Source organism: Populus alba, chromosome 8 (assembly GCF_005239225.2).
Source record: "Populus alba chromosome 8, ASM523922v2, whole genome shotgun sequence".
Lineage (NCBI taxonomy): Eukaryota > Viridiplantae > Streptophyta > Magnoliopsida > Malpighiales > Salicaceae > Populus > Populus alba.
Window position 1 is genome coordinate 1,025,938 of NC_133291.1, and position 12,577 is coordinate 1,038,514.

Genomic DNA, 12,577 nt, shown 5'->3' on the forward strand with positions numbered 1-12,577 from the left:
TAACCAAATTTCGGATACTGAGATATTTGTGTATTTGCTTGATTAGTGATTATAATTCTCAATGTTCAATACTAAGATTTCTATACAATAAATTTAATTTTTCAAACTATATCTAAATTTTTACTTTTAAAAAAAATATATATGTTAATATTTGGTTTGCATGCAAGTGGGTTTTTGCGCAACATAAATACATAAAAAAATGGTAGAGATCATATATACTTTCATCAGATTGTAACTGGGGAGGTTGCCTGTACTTGCAGAGGCACTCAATTTTTCATGGAGTTGACCTGAGAAATTAATTTATCTTTAAAGAGCAGCTTAATGTCTTACTACTACAATCGTTGTTTACATACGCAAAAGACATGTTTATTAATAAATTATTACTTTATTCCTTTTTGGGTCCCGAATAAAAGTAATTCTCAATTGGGTCCTTCATCTATCAAGCATTCCCCAATTAACCATCTGCTCTAAATCTTTCCCTTCCAATATTAAAAATGATGATCAATTTGGCTTACAAAAAGTCATTCTGTTTCACAACTTTTAATGCTTGATAGAAGGAGGGATCAAATTGGGAATGGTTTTATTTGGAAACCTGGTTGCGAATCACATGACAGCTAGGGAACAAATCTATCCTTTGCCTATGTATGTTCTCTGTAAGACAAAAGTTGCATTCTACCTACGAGTGTAATAACAATATACATTTGTTTGTTATTTAATTATAAGAAATAATTTAAGTAACGATTTCTAAAACAATTTAGGGGCATATTCTCCAAAAAAATAAAAACAAAAGAAAAATCCTTTTTAAGAAAATATAAAAAGATAGTTGGATAATAGTGGAGTTGAAAAAGACAAAAAAAATACGATTGCAAGCATTTAGAATAGATTTTAAGAAGCTAAATAAATAGAAGTAATGAGACAATTTCATATTACTTCACAAAAGTAATCTCTTTAGGACATCAAATGAGTAGAAATAGTGAAAATATTAATGATGTTTGTGTGATGGAGATGATCTTAGGTCTTTGGATTCAAAGCTTGATCATATAGCAGTAGCAATTGAAGAATCCAAGGATTTGAAAGATTTCACAATAAAAAAACTTATCGGATCTTTGGAAGCCCGTTAGCAGAAAATTGATAAAAAAAAAAAAAACAGAAAAGAAAAATCTCTTGAACAAGCATTATTAACAAAATTAATTGTAAAGAATATTGTTGCATCTAGTAGAGGACCATTTCAAAGAGGAAGATTATTTTACAGGAGAGGAAGATGAGGAAGATCATTTAGAAATCAAGAAACTTATGGAGCAAAAAATCAAAGCTTCAACTTCATAGGATGTGGTAGAAGTAGCTAGAGGAAGATGTCGTGTTGGAAACTCAAATTGAAGGAATAATAATGCAAATGTTCAATGTTATAATTATAAAGAGCGCATGGTCATTTTGCTTCAGATTATTCGCAACATAAATCTGAAGATAAAATTGTTAACTTTGTTGAGAAGGAGCTTGATTCTGAATATCCTAAATTAGATGGTAGTAACTTCAGCACCTAGTATTTAGATACAAGAGCATCTAATCATGTATGTGGAATGAATTAAGTTTTGGTTTTTTTTTTTTTTTTTTTTTTTTTTTTTTTTTTTTTTTTTATCTAAGTGAGAATTATACAAGCAATATTATTTTTGTAGATCTTTCATGAAGACATGTTGAAGGAAGAGGTAAAATTCTCATTAAGCTTAAGAATAGCGAATAAAAGTTCATTTCAGAAGTGTTCTATATTCCAGATATGAAGAATAATATTCTAACTTTATTGGGACAATTTTTGGAGAAAGGGTTTGCAGTATAGATAAAATATAAGAATCTAAGGATTTTTTTTTTTATCTGGTGTTATAATTGCTTCAGTAAGAATGATAAAGAACATAATATTTCCTCTGGATTTGAATATATATCAGTCAAATTGTTTTAAGGAAGAAACATTCAGCATGCCAAGGGTTTGCAATATAGATAAAAGATAAGAATCTAAGGATTTTTTTTTTTTTTTTTATCTAGTGTTATAATTGCTTCAGTAATAATGACAGAACATAATATTTCCTCTGGATTTTAATATATATCAGTCAAATTTGTTTAAGGAAGAAACATTCAGCATGTTAAGTCTTTTGCATCTGTGTTATGGTTATTTAAATTATGGATCATTGATGCTATTAGAGAAGAATTAAATGGTTTTGTGAATACCAAATCTAGATCACACAAACAGAATGTGTGAAGTTTGTGTAATGAAAAAGCAACACAAGAATTCATTTCCAAGAAGTTGTTCAAAAGCATCCCAACCCCTTAATCTGGTGCATTCAGACGTATGTGACCCTTTTAAACCTACTTTAATTGGTTGTAATAGATACTTTCTCACTTTCACATATGATTTTAGAAGTGGTACATGAGTGTATGTATTAAAAGAAAAGAAAGAAGTGTTAAGCAAATTTATGAAGTTTAAAAAATTAGTAGAAAAACAATGTGAACATAAACTGAAGTGTTTAAGAACAGATAGGGGTGGAGAGTATATTTCACATTATTTTGATGTTAGAAAATTGATATTTTAACTCTAGTGTTTCAGTTTATTTAATTGTTATTCAATCAAGTGTTGTCTGTTTTCTTTTCTTTCATTTTTGTTTTGATTTTGTCAAAGTAAATCCCTTATTTTTATAAGGTTGTTGCTGAGTTCGTGGCAGCACATTGTCCACTACAGTAGTGGCTATTAACTAGGAAAGTTTGTTAAGTTTTCTCATGTATTTAAAGACATGTAATTAATAAAATAATAATCGATATATTTTATCAAACACCTTGTGTGTAGTTCGTGTTCTTCAATACCCAGCACTGTTGTTCTTGATTGTGCATCCCTTCACCTGCACAAAACACAGCAACACAATTCTTAACAGTGGTATCAGAGCTTAGCAAGGATGATGAATCTGAAAAAGTAGATGAAAGTTTGTATAGAGGCTTAATTGATAGCCTTCAATATCTCACAGCATGCAAACCTGACATATTGTTTGTTGTGAGTATTCTATCAAGGTTCATGCATTCTTCAAGAAAGACTCATTTTATTGCAGCAAAAAGGATACTTAGATACATGAAAGGTACCATTGATCTTGGTATTTTCTATCTAAGATCATCAGAAGAGGCTGTGGAACTAAAAGGCTATACTGACAGTGACTGGGGAGGCTGTGTTGATGATTCAAGAAGCACTTCAGGGTATTTATTCTCACTTAATTCAGGTGTCTTCACCTGGAGTTCAAAGAAGCAAGAGATAACGGCTCAGTCCACTGCATAAACAAAGTACATTATTGTTGCCTCTATTGTCAACCAAGTAATTTGGTTAAGGAAAATGTTAAAGGATTTGGGACATGAACAAGTTGAAACTACTAAAATCATGTGTGATAACAGTTCTACAGTATCAATTTCAAATAATTCAGTCTTTCATGGATGTACAAAGTATATCAAAATCAAGTTTCATTTTACTAGAAAAGTTCAACGATCTAATGAAGTGATGCTGATTCATTGTTCTTCCAAAGAACAACTTGCACATATATTTACCAAACCACTACCTAAAAAGAGATTCGAGACATTAAGACAAATGATTGGAATTTGTCATCAAAATGTCAAGGTGGAGTGTTAGACAATTGACATTTTAACTCTAGTGTTTCAGTTTATTTAATTGTTATTCAATCAAGTGTTGTCTGTTTTCTTTTCTTTCATTTTTGTTTTGATTTCATCAAAGTAAATCCCTTATTTTTCTGAGATTGTTGTTGAATTTGTCATCAAAATGTCAAGGTGGAGTGTTAGACAATTGACATTTTAACTCTAGTGTTTCAGTTTATTTAATTGTTATTCAATCAAGTGTTGTCTGTTTTCTTTTCTTTCATTTTTGTTTTGATTTCATCAAAGTAAATCCCTTATTTTTCTGAGATTGTTGTTGAGTTAGTGGCAGCACATTGTCCACTACAGTTAGTGGCTGTTAACTAGGGAAGTTTGTTAAGTTTTCTCATGTATTTAAAGACATGTAGTTAATAAAATAATAATCGAGATATTTTATCAAACTCCTTGTGTGTAGTTCATGTTCTTCAAGACCTAGAATTGTTGTTCTTGATTGTGCATCCCTTCACCTGCACAAAACACAACAACACAATTCTTAACAATCAACTTACTAGGCCTTAAACTCCACAATAAAATGAGGTGTTTGAAAGGAAGAATAAAACTATTATAAATATTGTTAGAAGTATGTTGAAAGAAAGAAATTGTCCAAAAGAGTTTTGAAGAGATGCAGTAGTGTTATATGTATTTGTTAAATAGGTTTACTACAAAAAAAAATAAAAAAATTAGAAGATTACACCAAAGAAACAAGAAGTATGAAGAAACCATGAGTTGAGGATTTTTAGCAGTGCTGCATATTCCAAAATTCAAGAGGAAAAAAGAACTAATCAGTTTATATGGTTACAAATTGTATAATCCAGTAACCCAGAAGGTGATTATGTCAAGGGTTGAAGTTTGATGAATAGCAGGTGTGGGATTGGAATACTAAACATCAACCACAGAGACTGACAGTAGATGAAGAACAAGTTCAAAAGGATAAAGAACAAATCTAGTATGCACCTTCTTCACCTACTCAAATTGATAGTCATGGTCCTTCAAGTTTAGCTTCAAGAAAGATAAAAAGCATCAAAAAAATATATGATGTAACTAAAAGAATCAACCTAGATAATATTAGTATATTTTGCTTATTTTCAGGTAATGATGTTGTTACCTTTGAAGAAGCTTACCAATAAGCTAAATGGAAGAAGACAGTGAAGGACGGAAAGTGATAAATTCATTTTTGAGTGGCCTTTTGTTCATCTAGACTTATTTGAAGATTTTTCTCAAATTAGCACAAACGTTTTTTTTATGAACAATCATTCTATTATTTAATTTAAATCACATTTTATTAATTTTATTTTTGTGTAACCAATTGTATAATAGAGGCAAAATGAGTCCCGATGAGCGAGTACATGGAATGGAGCGCTCAAGCCCGAGAACACGGAGCACAGGGTATGGTTGATGAAGGGTAAGACGACCAGTGAACAAAACACGAATAGGACAACCCATGAACGAATTTTGTTGCTTATTAATTTATACTTGACAGACTAAATGAATGAAACAATTTGAGAAAACAAATAACACATTGTTATGTCTGCACACTTGATCCGAGAGAATCTTCAAGGAAAAAAGAAAGGAAAAACTAGTTGACAGCACTGCAAATCCTCCTTATCTGCCCGGAAGATCCAGTGAGAAGACCTATATCTCCCATTTTGATCATGGCAGATCCAAAATCTGATTTGAATCTTGCAGGGTTCCTGCTGTATTCAGAGACAATGCTGTCCGTGGAGCCTCCATTGAAAAGCACTTGATCTGACTGAAGGAGACCCTTGTTTTGCATCAGATTCTTGAAGTAATTGTTGTCGAAAGAATTGGGAGTGACCAAATCGAGCGGGGCTAAGGTTGAGTCGCTGCCAGCACGTGGACATCGCCTCCTGCGGGTGCTAGCGAATCCGGCATCGATATTGCTGTGATTGTATATCCTTTCACGGAAAGTGAAGCATTGAGCTTGTCCGAGAGTATGCGAACCTGACAAGGCAACCATGTCCCTTGCAGTAAGGCCTTTCTTTTGGAAACGAGAAATAAGACTCTCCAGGCTTTCAAAGAAGGCAGGTAACTCTGCGTTGGCTAAAGTTCGACTTGCTGTTGTTGAATCTCTTCTTCCAAGCTTCACCGCGTAGGATGGGCCACCCACCTGTGACATTTTTTCCATAAAAATCATAAACAACAAGTCCTGGTTTTGCAGCTCGCAATACCAACAGCAATAAAGAGATGGATTTAGATATACTCACATAAGCAGACGCATCTCTCGCTGCAACAGCAATGATATCTGCACAAGATACTACTCCGGGACAGATCTTCTCAACTTCAGTTTTTGCTTTGTCTATTACATTATAACCTCTAGCAGAGTTAAGATTGCCGAGGGCAGTCTTTTCACTCTGGATTGAGGGAGTCTCGTCCAGTAAGATGGAGGCATCACAACCCTGCAAAACCAAGGAATAACAACGCATAAGTACACTGGCTCCAAGATAATACATAATCAGAGAGGAGCACTGTGGCTGCCAAAAGTAGTGGCAAAAGTACCTGGACAAAGCAATCATGAAAGTGCAAGCGGATGAGAGACGCAGCCATTCTCCTGTCGCTCGCAATTGCACTTCTGATAGCAGTTCGGATCGCGCTAAGCGCATTAGGACAGGAGCTGTCGTAAAATGTAGGGGAGAGTTGTGCGTGGCATGCTATGTTCAGTAAGAACAGCATGAACATGAAAGAAGCTGCTGCTCCTGCTTTTGCTGCCATTTTATATGTTTTCAGTTGGAGAAACTAAAGTTTTTAGCGCGCTAAATGTATAGCTAAGTCTGCAAGTGCTGTTACCAAAGCTGTTGGATGATTGAGAGAATTGAGATAGAAGATGGAGAAGAATGCATGGGAGCTTATCTATTTATAGAGTCTGATCAAGCACATTAATCAAGATTTGTCTAGGTAAGAACTGTAAGGCCAAAACGCGTTGAAACTTTTCTAATTTGATGCCTGCATGCCATTCATTAACTTTTTGTTTACACTTCTTGTCCTGACCCATTAATTAATTATTTTGTCTGCATCAAATCCTATCAAATAGTAATCTAATGAGGCTGCTTTGGTATTTTTTAGAGCAATTAGTTGCTCACAGCTGCGGTCTTTTACTAAATTATAACTTTAGATAGTAAAGAAATATGGATAGCCAGAAGCAGGGATTTGTGCTCCGTCGCAATTGTCCGTTTGTCCATCAAAACAAGCATCATTATTTTATTATTTATGTCGCGTTGAAAAGTCAGATTCAGAAAGCGATTTATATCACCCAAAGCCTTTTATCCCCCTAATTCACATCTGAAAGGAATCTCTTTGACTTCCACTCCACTAAAATCCTACGCTTTTTGCTCCTTCATTTAAAATGCCACCATGCAGTCCAAAACTTGTCACTTGAAATCGATGAAATATAGAGTAATTTGAAATCGATGAAATATGGACTGGTTAAGTACAAAACTTCAATTTCTAGATATAATTAATAGGTTTAGGATAGCGATCATGCATATTAGGTGAAATTATCATCCCTGTCTAGAAAAGATATATACTGCATTAATGGTCTATTTTTTTTTTTTTTTAAATCCTTATATACCAAAGTAAACGAAACAAAAGGTTGATTTGGTAAGCTACGCGGTGCCAGCAAGCAGAAAAGGATATGTCAATGAGTATATCACCACCATGCAGCCAAGAAAGGAAAACTAGCCACTTGAAATCGATGAATTATAGAGTAATTAATTTGGCCTGATATTATAGCTGGTTAGTTAGTACGCTTACCGGTCAGTTCCTTCGACGTATTTGAAAAATATGGACTATGACCACATCCATTTAGAAATTAATGCTTGGTTGAAAACTTATATAATTTAATTATCATTTAGAATCATTCCCAGCCTCCACATTTGATCAATTATTTTTTTTTAGAACTGCTATTTTTTTTACTTTTAAAACCCAATCTAAGGTTAACCCGGACAAATCTTATTAAATCATAGATTAAGTTACGTTGATTCAGGTCGACCTTATTTTTTTTTTTTAAAAATATATACCTAAACAATATCAATTTTAAAATAATTTTTTTATTAAAATTACTAAATTTTTTAATGATTGATTAGATTGCTGGTTAATCTAGTTAACTTTTTATTTTTGTTAGAAAATCGTCTCGAACAAGGTGTTGAATTACTTGGGTCTCGAGTCAACCTGCTAGAAAAGATTGAGTTTTAAAATAATGCTATTTTTTATAACAAAAAATACAATCAATTGTTTAAAAAATGTAACACTCCTGTTTGTTTTGAAAACTTATTTCGATCACCTCTTTATAATTTCATAATACCAAATGACATGTAAGAGTAAAGAATTTACATCTGCAAGGTGGCTGTAGAATAATTCTATTTAATGTCACTTTATTTTATCATCATTAATAAAATCATATTTTCTTTAAGAAAATAAAGAATTTGTCTTCTTACCACCACGAAACCAGTGAGCTCTCACAAATAAATCTTTCTGAAAATTGTATGGGTAATCATCTCTTTGGAAAATTATCCCTATAGAATTCGTCAATGCTTGTCTTTGAAATTTTCTAATTGTCTCATGATTGAAAAAGTTATGTGTTGTCCGTACAAAATCAACGCATATCCCTCATAAAGGACTGAATAAGACACTTGACCAACGTACTGGAAAACAAGGATGTTTCCATGTAGCACATCGTCGTCCCATATTATATTCACCGCCAGAAAAGGTAGCGTTGGGTGCAGAAAAAAGGGATTTTTTAATAGTGAATTGAAGGATAGAATAATTCTCTAGTTGAATTGGTAAGGACAAAGACGGGTTACCTTATGATGGCTTGCAGTCATAAAAAAATCGAACGCGTTACGAGTGTGCTTCATCATCCTTCTATAAAAGGATGAGCTCCCATGCATTCTTCTTCATCTTCTATCCCTTCTCTCAATTCTATATTTGATAACAGCTTGTGATAATCAACTGGATTGATTTGCAAAAGCTATAGATTAATTTTGTGAGAGTAAAAATTAGTCTTGCACTTAGACGACTCAAAGAAATGGCAGCAAAAGCAGGAGCAGCAGCTTCTTTCATGTTCATGCTGTTCTTACTGAACACAGCATGCCACGCACAACTCTCCCCTGCATTTTACGACAGCTCCTGTCCTAATGCGCTTAGCGCGATCCGAACTGCTATCAGAAGTGCAATTGCGAGCGACAGGAGAATGGCTGCGTCTCTCATCCGCTTACACTTTCACGATTGCTTTGTCCAGGTACTTTTGGCAGCCACATTGCTCCTCTCTGATTATGTATCTATTATCTTGGAGCCAGTGTACTTATGAGTTATTCCTTGGTTTTGCAGGGTTGTGATGCCTCCATCTTACTGGACGAGACTTCCTCTATCGAGAGTGAAAAGACTGCCCTCGGCAATCTTAAATCTGCTAGAGGTTATAATGTAATAGACAAAGCAAAAACTGAAGTTGAGAAGATCTGTCCCGGAGTAGTATCCTGTGCAGATATCATTGCTGTTGCAGCGAGAGATGCGTCTGCTTATGTGAGTATATCTAAATCCATCTCTTTATTGCTGTTGGTATTGCGAGCTGCAAAACCAGGACTTGTTGTTTATGATTCTTATGGAAAAAATGTCACAGGTGGGTGGCCCATCCTACGCGGTGAAGCTTGGAAGAAGAGATTCAACAACAGCAAGTCGAACTTTAGCCAACGCAGAGTTACCTGCCTTCTTTGAAAGCCTGGAGAGTCTTATTTCTCGCTTCCAAAACAAAGGCCTTACTGCAAGGGACATGGTTGCCTTGTCAGGTTCGCATACTCTCGGACAAGCTCAATGCTTCACTTTCCGTGAAAGGATATACAATCACAGCAATATCGATGCCGGATTCGCTAGCACCCGCAGGAGGCGCTGTCCACGTGTTGGCAGCGACTCAACCTTAGCCCCGCTCGATTTGGTCACTCCCAATTCTTTCGACAACAATTACTTCAAGAATCTGATGCAAAACAAGGGTCTCCTTCAATCAGATCAAGTGCTTTTCAATGGAGGCTCCACGGACAGCATTGTCTCTGAATACAGCAGGAACCCTGCAAGATTCAAATCAGATTTTGGATCTGCCATGATCAAAATGGGAGATATAGGTCTTCTCACTGGATCTTCCGGGCAGATAAGGAGGATTTGCAGTGCTGTCAACAACTAGTTTTTCCTTTCTTTTTTTCCTTGAAGATTTTCTCGATCAAGTGTGCAGACATAACGATGTGTTATTTGTTTTCTCAAATTGTTTCATTCATTTAGTCCGTCAAGTATAAATTAATAATCAACAAAATTCGTTCATGGGTTTTCCTATTCGTGTTTTGTTCACTGGTAAGAAGGAAAAAAGAAAAAAAGCGACACCTTGTGCTCCTTGTTCCTGGGCTTGAGCGCTTCTTTCCATGGACCCACTCATCGGGACTAATTTTGCCAGAATTAGTTATATAATTATTGCCCATTTTGGGGCGCGTAAACAAAATAAATTAAAGAGAATACAAGAAATCAAATAATAATAGAAGAAAAAATAATATATAAAAAAGTTAAGAAAAACATACCAAAACTCTTTTAAAAATTATTAAAAACGGGTTAAGAAGTGTCAAAATATACAAAATTTTGAAATTTTAACCCTTTTTTTATTGGTCTATTTTGTTTGATTTATGCTCACCATTGAAATGAAGAAAACATGTTTTAGAGGTCTTAAATGGCCATTCTGGGATTGAACAATGTTTTTTAGGTTTTTTGAGCAAATTTTGGGTTCATATTAATCCAAAGAACATTGTTATTAGTACTAGATTTAGGGTTTATTTTTATTCAAATCTGGTTTCTACAAGTTTGTATATTATTTTTAGTAAATAATCTAGGACTCTTAAGCATTAATAACATTTTTTTGTGTGTTTTAATTTTAGAATTTTATTTTTGAATCAAAACTCATTCTTAACAAAAATCATAATGTTTAAGTAATAATCATAGAAAAATAACTTTTAATTCTTGATCTATACTTGATAGCGATTAAAACCTTATCTTTTATTCCTTGAGATCTAGCTTGATTTGATGTTAATGTTGTTGGGTTTACGTTTCAATGTTGTTGGAGTTCTTCAATCTTTCTGTATTTGATACGTTTTTTTTCATAAATTTTGAAGTTTTATGTTTTTGTTATGTTGAATTCATTTTGGTTTTGGGTCCTTGTTTTGGTTTGTTTTTGGGTTAACCCAGTCGGGTCAAAACTGGGTCAGTCCTTAAACCCTGTTTGCTTTTTTTTTTTTGTTAAGTTTTCTTTGTTTTTAGGGTGTATTTGACAAATACCGTTTAAGCTTGTTTTGGGTAGTTTTTAATTCAAGAAAAATTGTTTTTTTTTTACCAAACATGGCCTTACAAAAATACAAAAATAAAAAATATCTTTTTGCTTGTTGTATACGACCAAGTCCCTAAAAAAATCATATCTTGTTTTAAAAAAATAAATACATGGTATGTTTTAGTTTTTAGCGCATGCGTTTTTTGGATTTAATAACTAATTTACTAAATCCTTGAGAATTTGATTAATATTTCAATAACTCATAAAATTTTAATTTATGAGAACTAATGATTGATATTCTAGTATAAATATTGGACTTACAAGTATGCTGTTTTGTAAATATCAGGAGTTGACCAGAACATTCTCAAAATTATTATGAATATTCACTAATTTTAATTAAGAATATTTTTCACCACAACGCACAAATTATGGAAAACCCTTCCGCTTTCCAGGATGAGTGAACCATGTCGAGACACCTACATGGATCATCTCCATAAGAATTTATTTTGACACACGGGCCCATAATGAATTTGAAAAGCAAGATTTAGTCACATGAATAAATCTTCATCCTAAGTCAATAGACAAATCACCAGTTAGAAACTCATCAAAATCTTTAAACTAAATTCACACCACATAATGAAGCTTACCTCAGGTAAGGTGAACGCGCTATGAGTGCTAATATCTTCTCTAACCACAATCAGTCCTTTATTCTTTGAATTTTTACAAGACCAGTACACCTAGGTTTTCTAGCTATCATAAATCAAACAACTAGGTGACGACTCCTACAACTCCCTTACGTCGCGCTCCCACATACAATAGGTCCCTCAAAATATAAATTAATAAAATATGATTTAAATTAAATAATGGAATGATTGTTTTTTATAAAAAAAAAACTAAAAAAAAAAAATTGTTCTAATCTGAGAAAAATCTTCAAATAAGTCCTAATGAGCAAATGGCCACTCAAAAAAGAATTTGTCACATTCGTTATGCTAGTCGCAGAATAAACATAGGGCTATATGCATGCTACATGGAGCATATGAGACTGCATAATGCCAATGTGTCATTGGGAATAAGCTAAAATCATCTCTCTCCTTTTAGCTATTAATTTCCAAACCAGTTATAGAATTTTCTTAAATGATATTATTGTTTTCAAAACAAATAGGAATATTATATTTTTCTAAAACAAATTAATAAAAGATTCCTCCATTTTTATTGGAATTATACTCTACAGAGCTTTAGTTAGATCTCGTGATCGTTATGTTCTTTTTTTTTTTCTCCATACAATATATAAAGGAATCGGAGAATTAAGGACTGAGATACTGCATTAATGGTCAATTATTTTTTATTTTTTAAAAAATCTTTTATATACTAAAGTAAACGAAACAAAAAGTGGCCTGCTTCTTTCTCTCGTCAGCCTGGAAATTGAGGATTTGGTAAGCTACGCGGTGCCAGCAAGCAGAAAAGGAAATGTCAATGAGTATATTACCACCATGCAGAAAAGAAAGGAAAACTTGCCACTTGAAATTATCGATGAATTATAGAGTAATTTGGCCTGATATTATAGCTGGTTAAGGAAAAAATCAAAGACACTGCTGT

The 12,577-nt window shown here is 33.4% G+C and overlaps 2 protein-coding genes across 2 annotated transcripts; one reads left to right on the forward strand and one right to left on the reverse strand.

Annotated features, from left to right (window-relative positions):
• Nucleotides 1-5,080: 5,080 nt before the first annotated feature.
• LOC118045161 (lignin-forming anionic peroxidase) lies at nucleotides 5,081-6,620 on the reverse strand. Its single transcript, XM_035053717.2, has 3 exons — nucleotides 6,190-6,620; nucleotides 5,898-6,089; nucleotides 5,081-5,800 (listed from the first exon to the last, which is right to left on the reverse strand). The coding sequence occupies exons 1-3, from the start codon at nucleotides 6,400-6,402 to the stop codon at nucleotides 5,249-5,251; spliced, it is 957 nt and encodes a 318-aa protein (XP_034909608.1). The 5' UTR covers nucleotides 6,403-6,620; the 3' UTR covers nucleotides 5,081-5,248.
• Nucleotides 6,621-8,601: 1,981 nt separating this feature from the next.
• On the forward strand, nucleotides 8,602-9,993 carry LOC118045167 (lignin-forming anionic peroxidase). Its single transcript, XM_035053724.2, has 3 exons — nucleotides 8,602-8,926; nucleotides 9,016-9,207; nucleotides 9,305-9,993. The coding sequence occupies exons 1-3, from the start codon at nucleotides 8,714-8,716 to the stop codon at nucleotides 9,857-9,859; spliced, it is 960 nt and encodes a 319-aa protein (XP_034909615.1). The 5' UTR covers nucleotides 8,602-8,713; the 3' UTR covers nucleotides 9,860-9,993.
• The last annotated feature ends 2,584 nt before the right edge of the window (nucleotides 9,994-12,577 follow it).

What these genes read in the sequence shown, in the direction of transcription:
- LOC118045161 (XM_035053717.2), bottom strand. Translation starts at nt 6,402, where the DNA reads ATGGCAGCAAAAGCAGGAGCAGCAGCTTCTTTCATGTTCATGCTGTTC. An exon ending in TTCATGATTGCTTTGTCCAG is followed by an intron (nt 6,090 to 6,189) that starts GTACTTTTGCCA and finishes TTGGTTTTGCAG; the next exon opens with GGTTGTGATGCCTCCATCTT. An exon ending in CGAGAGATGCGTCTGCTTAT is followed by an intron (nt 5,801 to 5,897) that starts GTGAGTATATCT and finishes AAAATGTCACAG; the next exon opens with GTGGGTGGCCCATCCTACGC.
- LOC118045167 (XM_035053724.2), top strand. Translation starts at nt 8,714, where the DNA reads ATGGCAGCAAAAGCAGGAGCAGCAGCTTCTTTCATGTTCATGCTGTTC. An exon ending in TTCACGATTGCTTTGTCCAG is followed by an intron (nt 8,927 to 9,015) that starts GTACTTTTGGCA and finishes TTGGTTTTGCAG; the next exon opens with GGTTGTGATGCCTCCATCTT. An exon ending in CGAGAGATGCGTCTGCTTAT is followed by an intron (nt 9,208 to 9,304) that starts GTGAGTATATCT and finishes AAAATGTCACAG; the next exon opens with GTGGGTGGCCCATCCTACGC.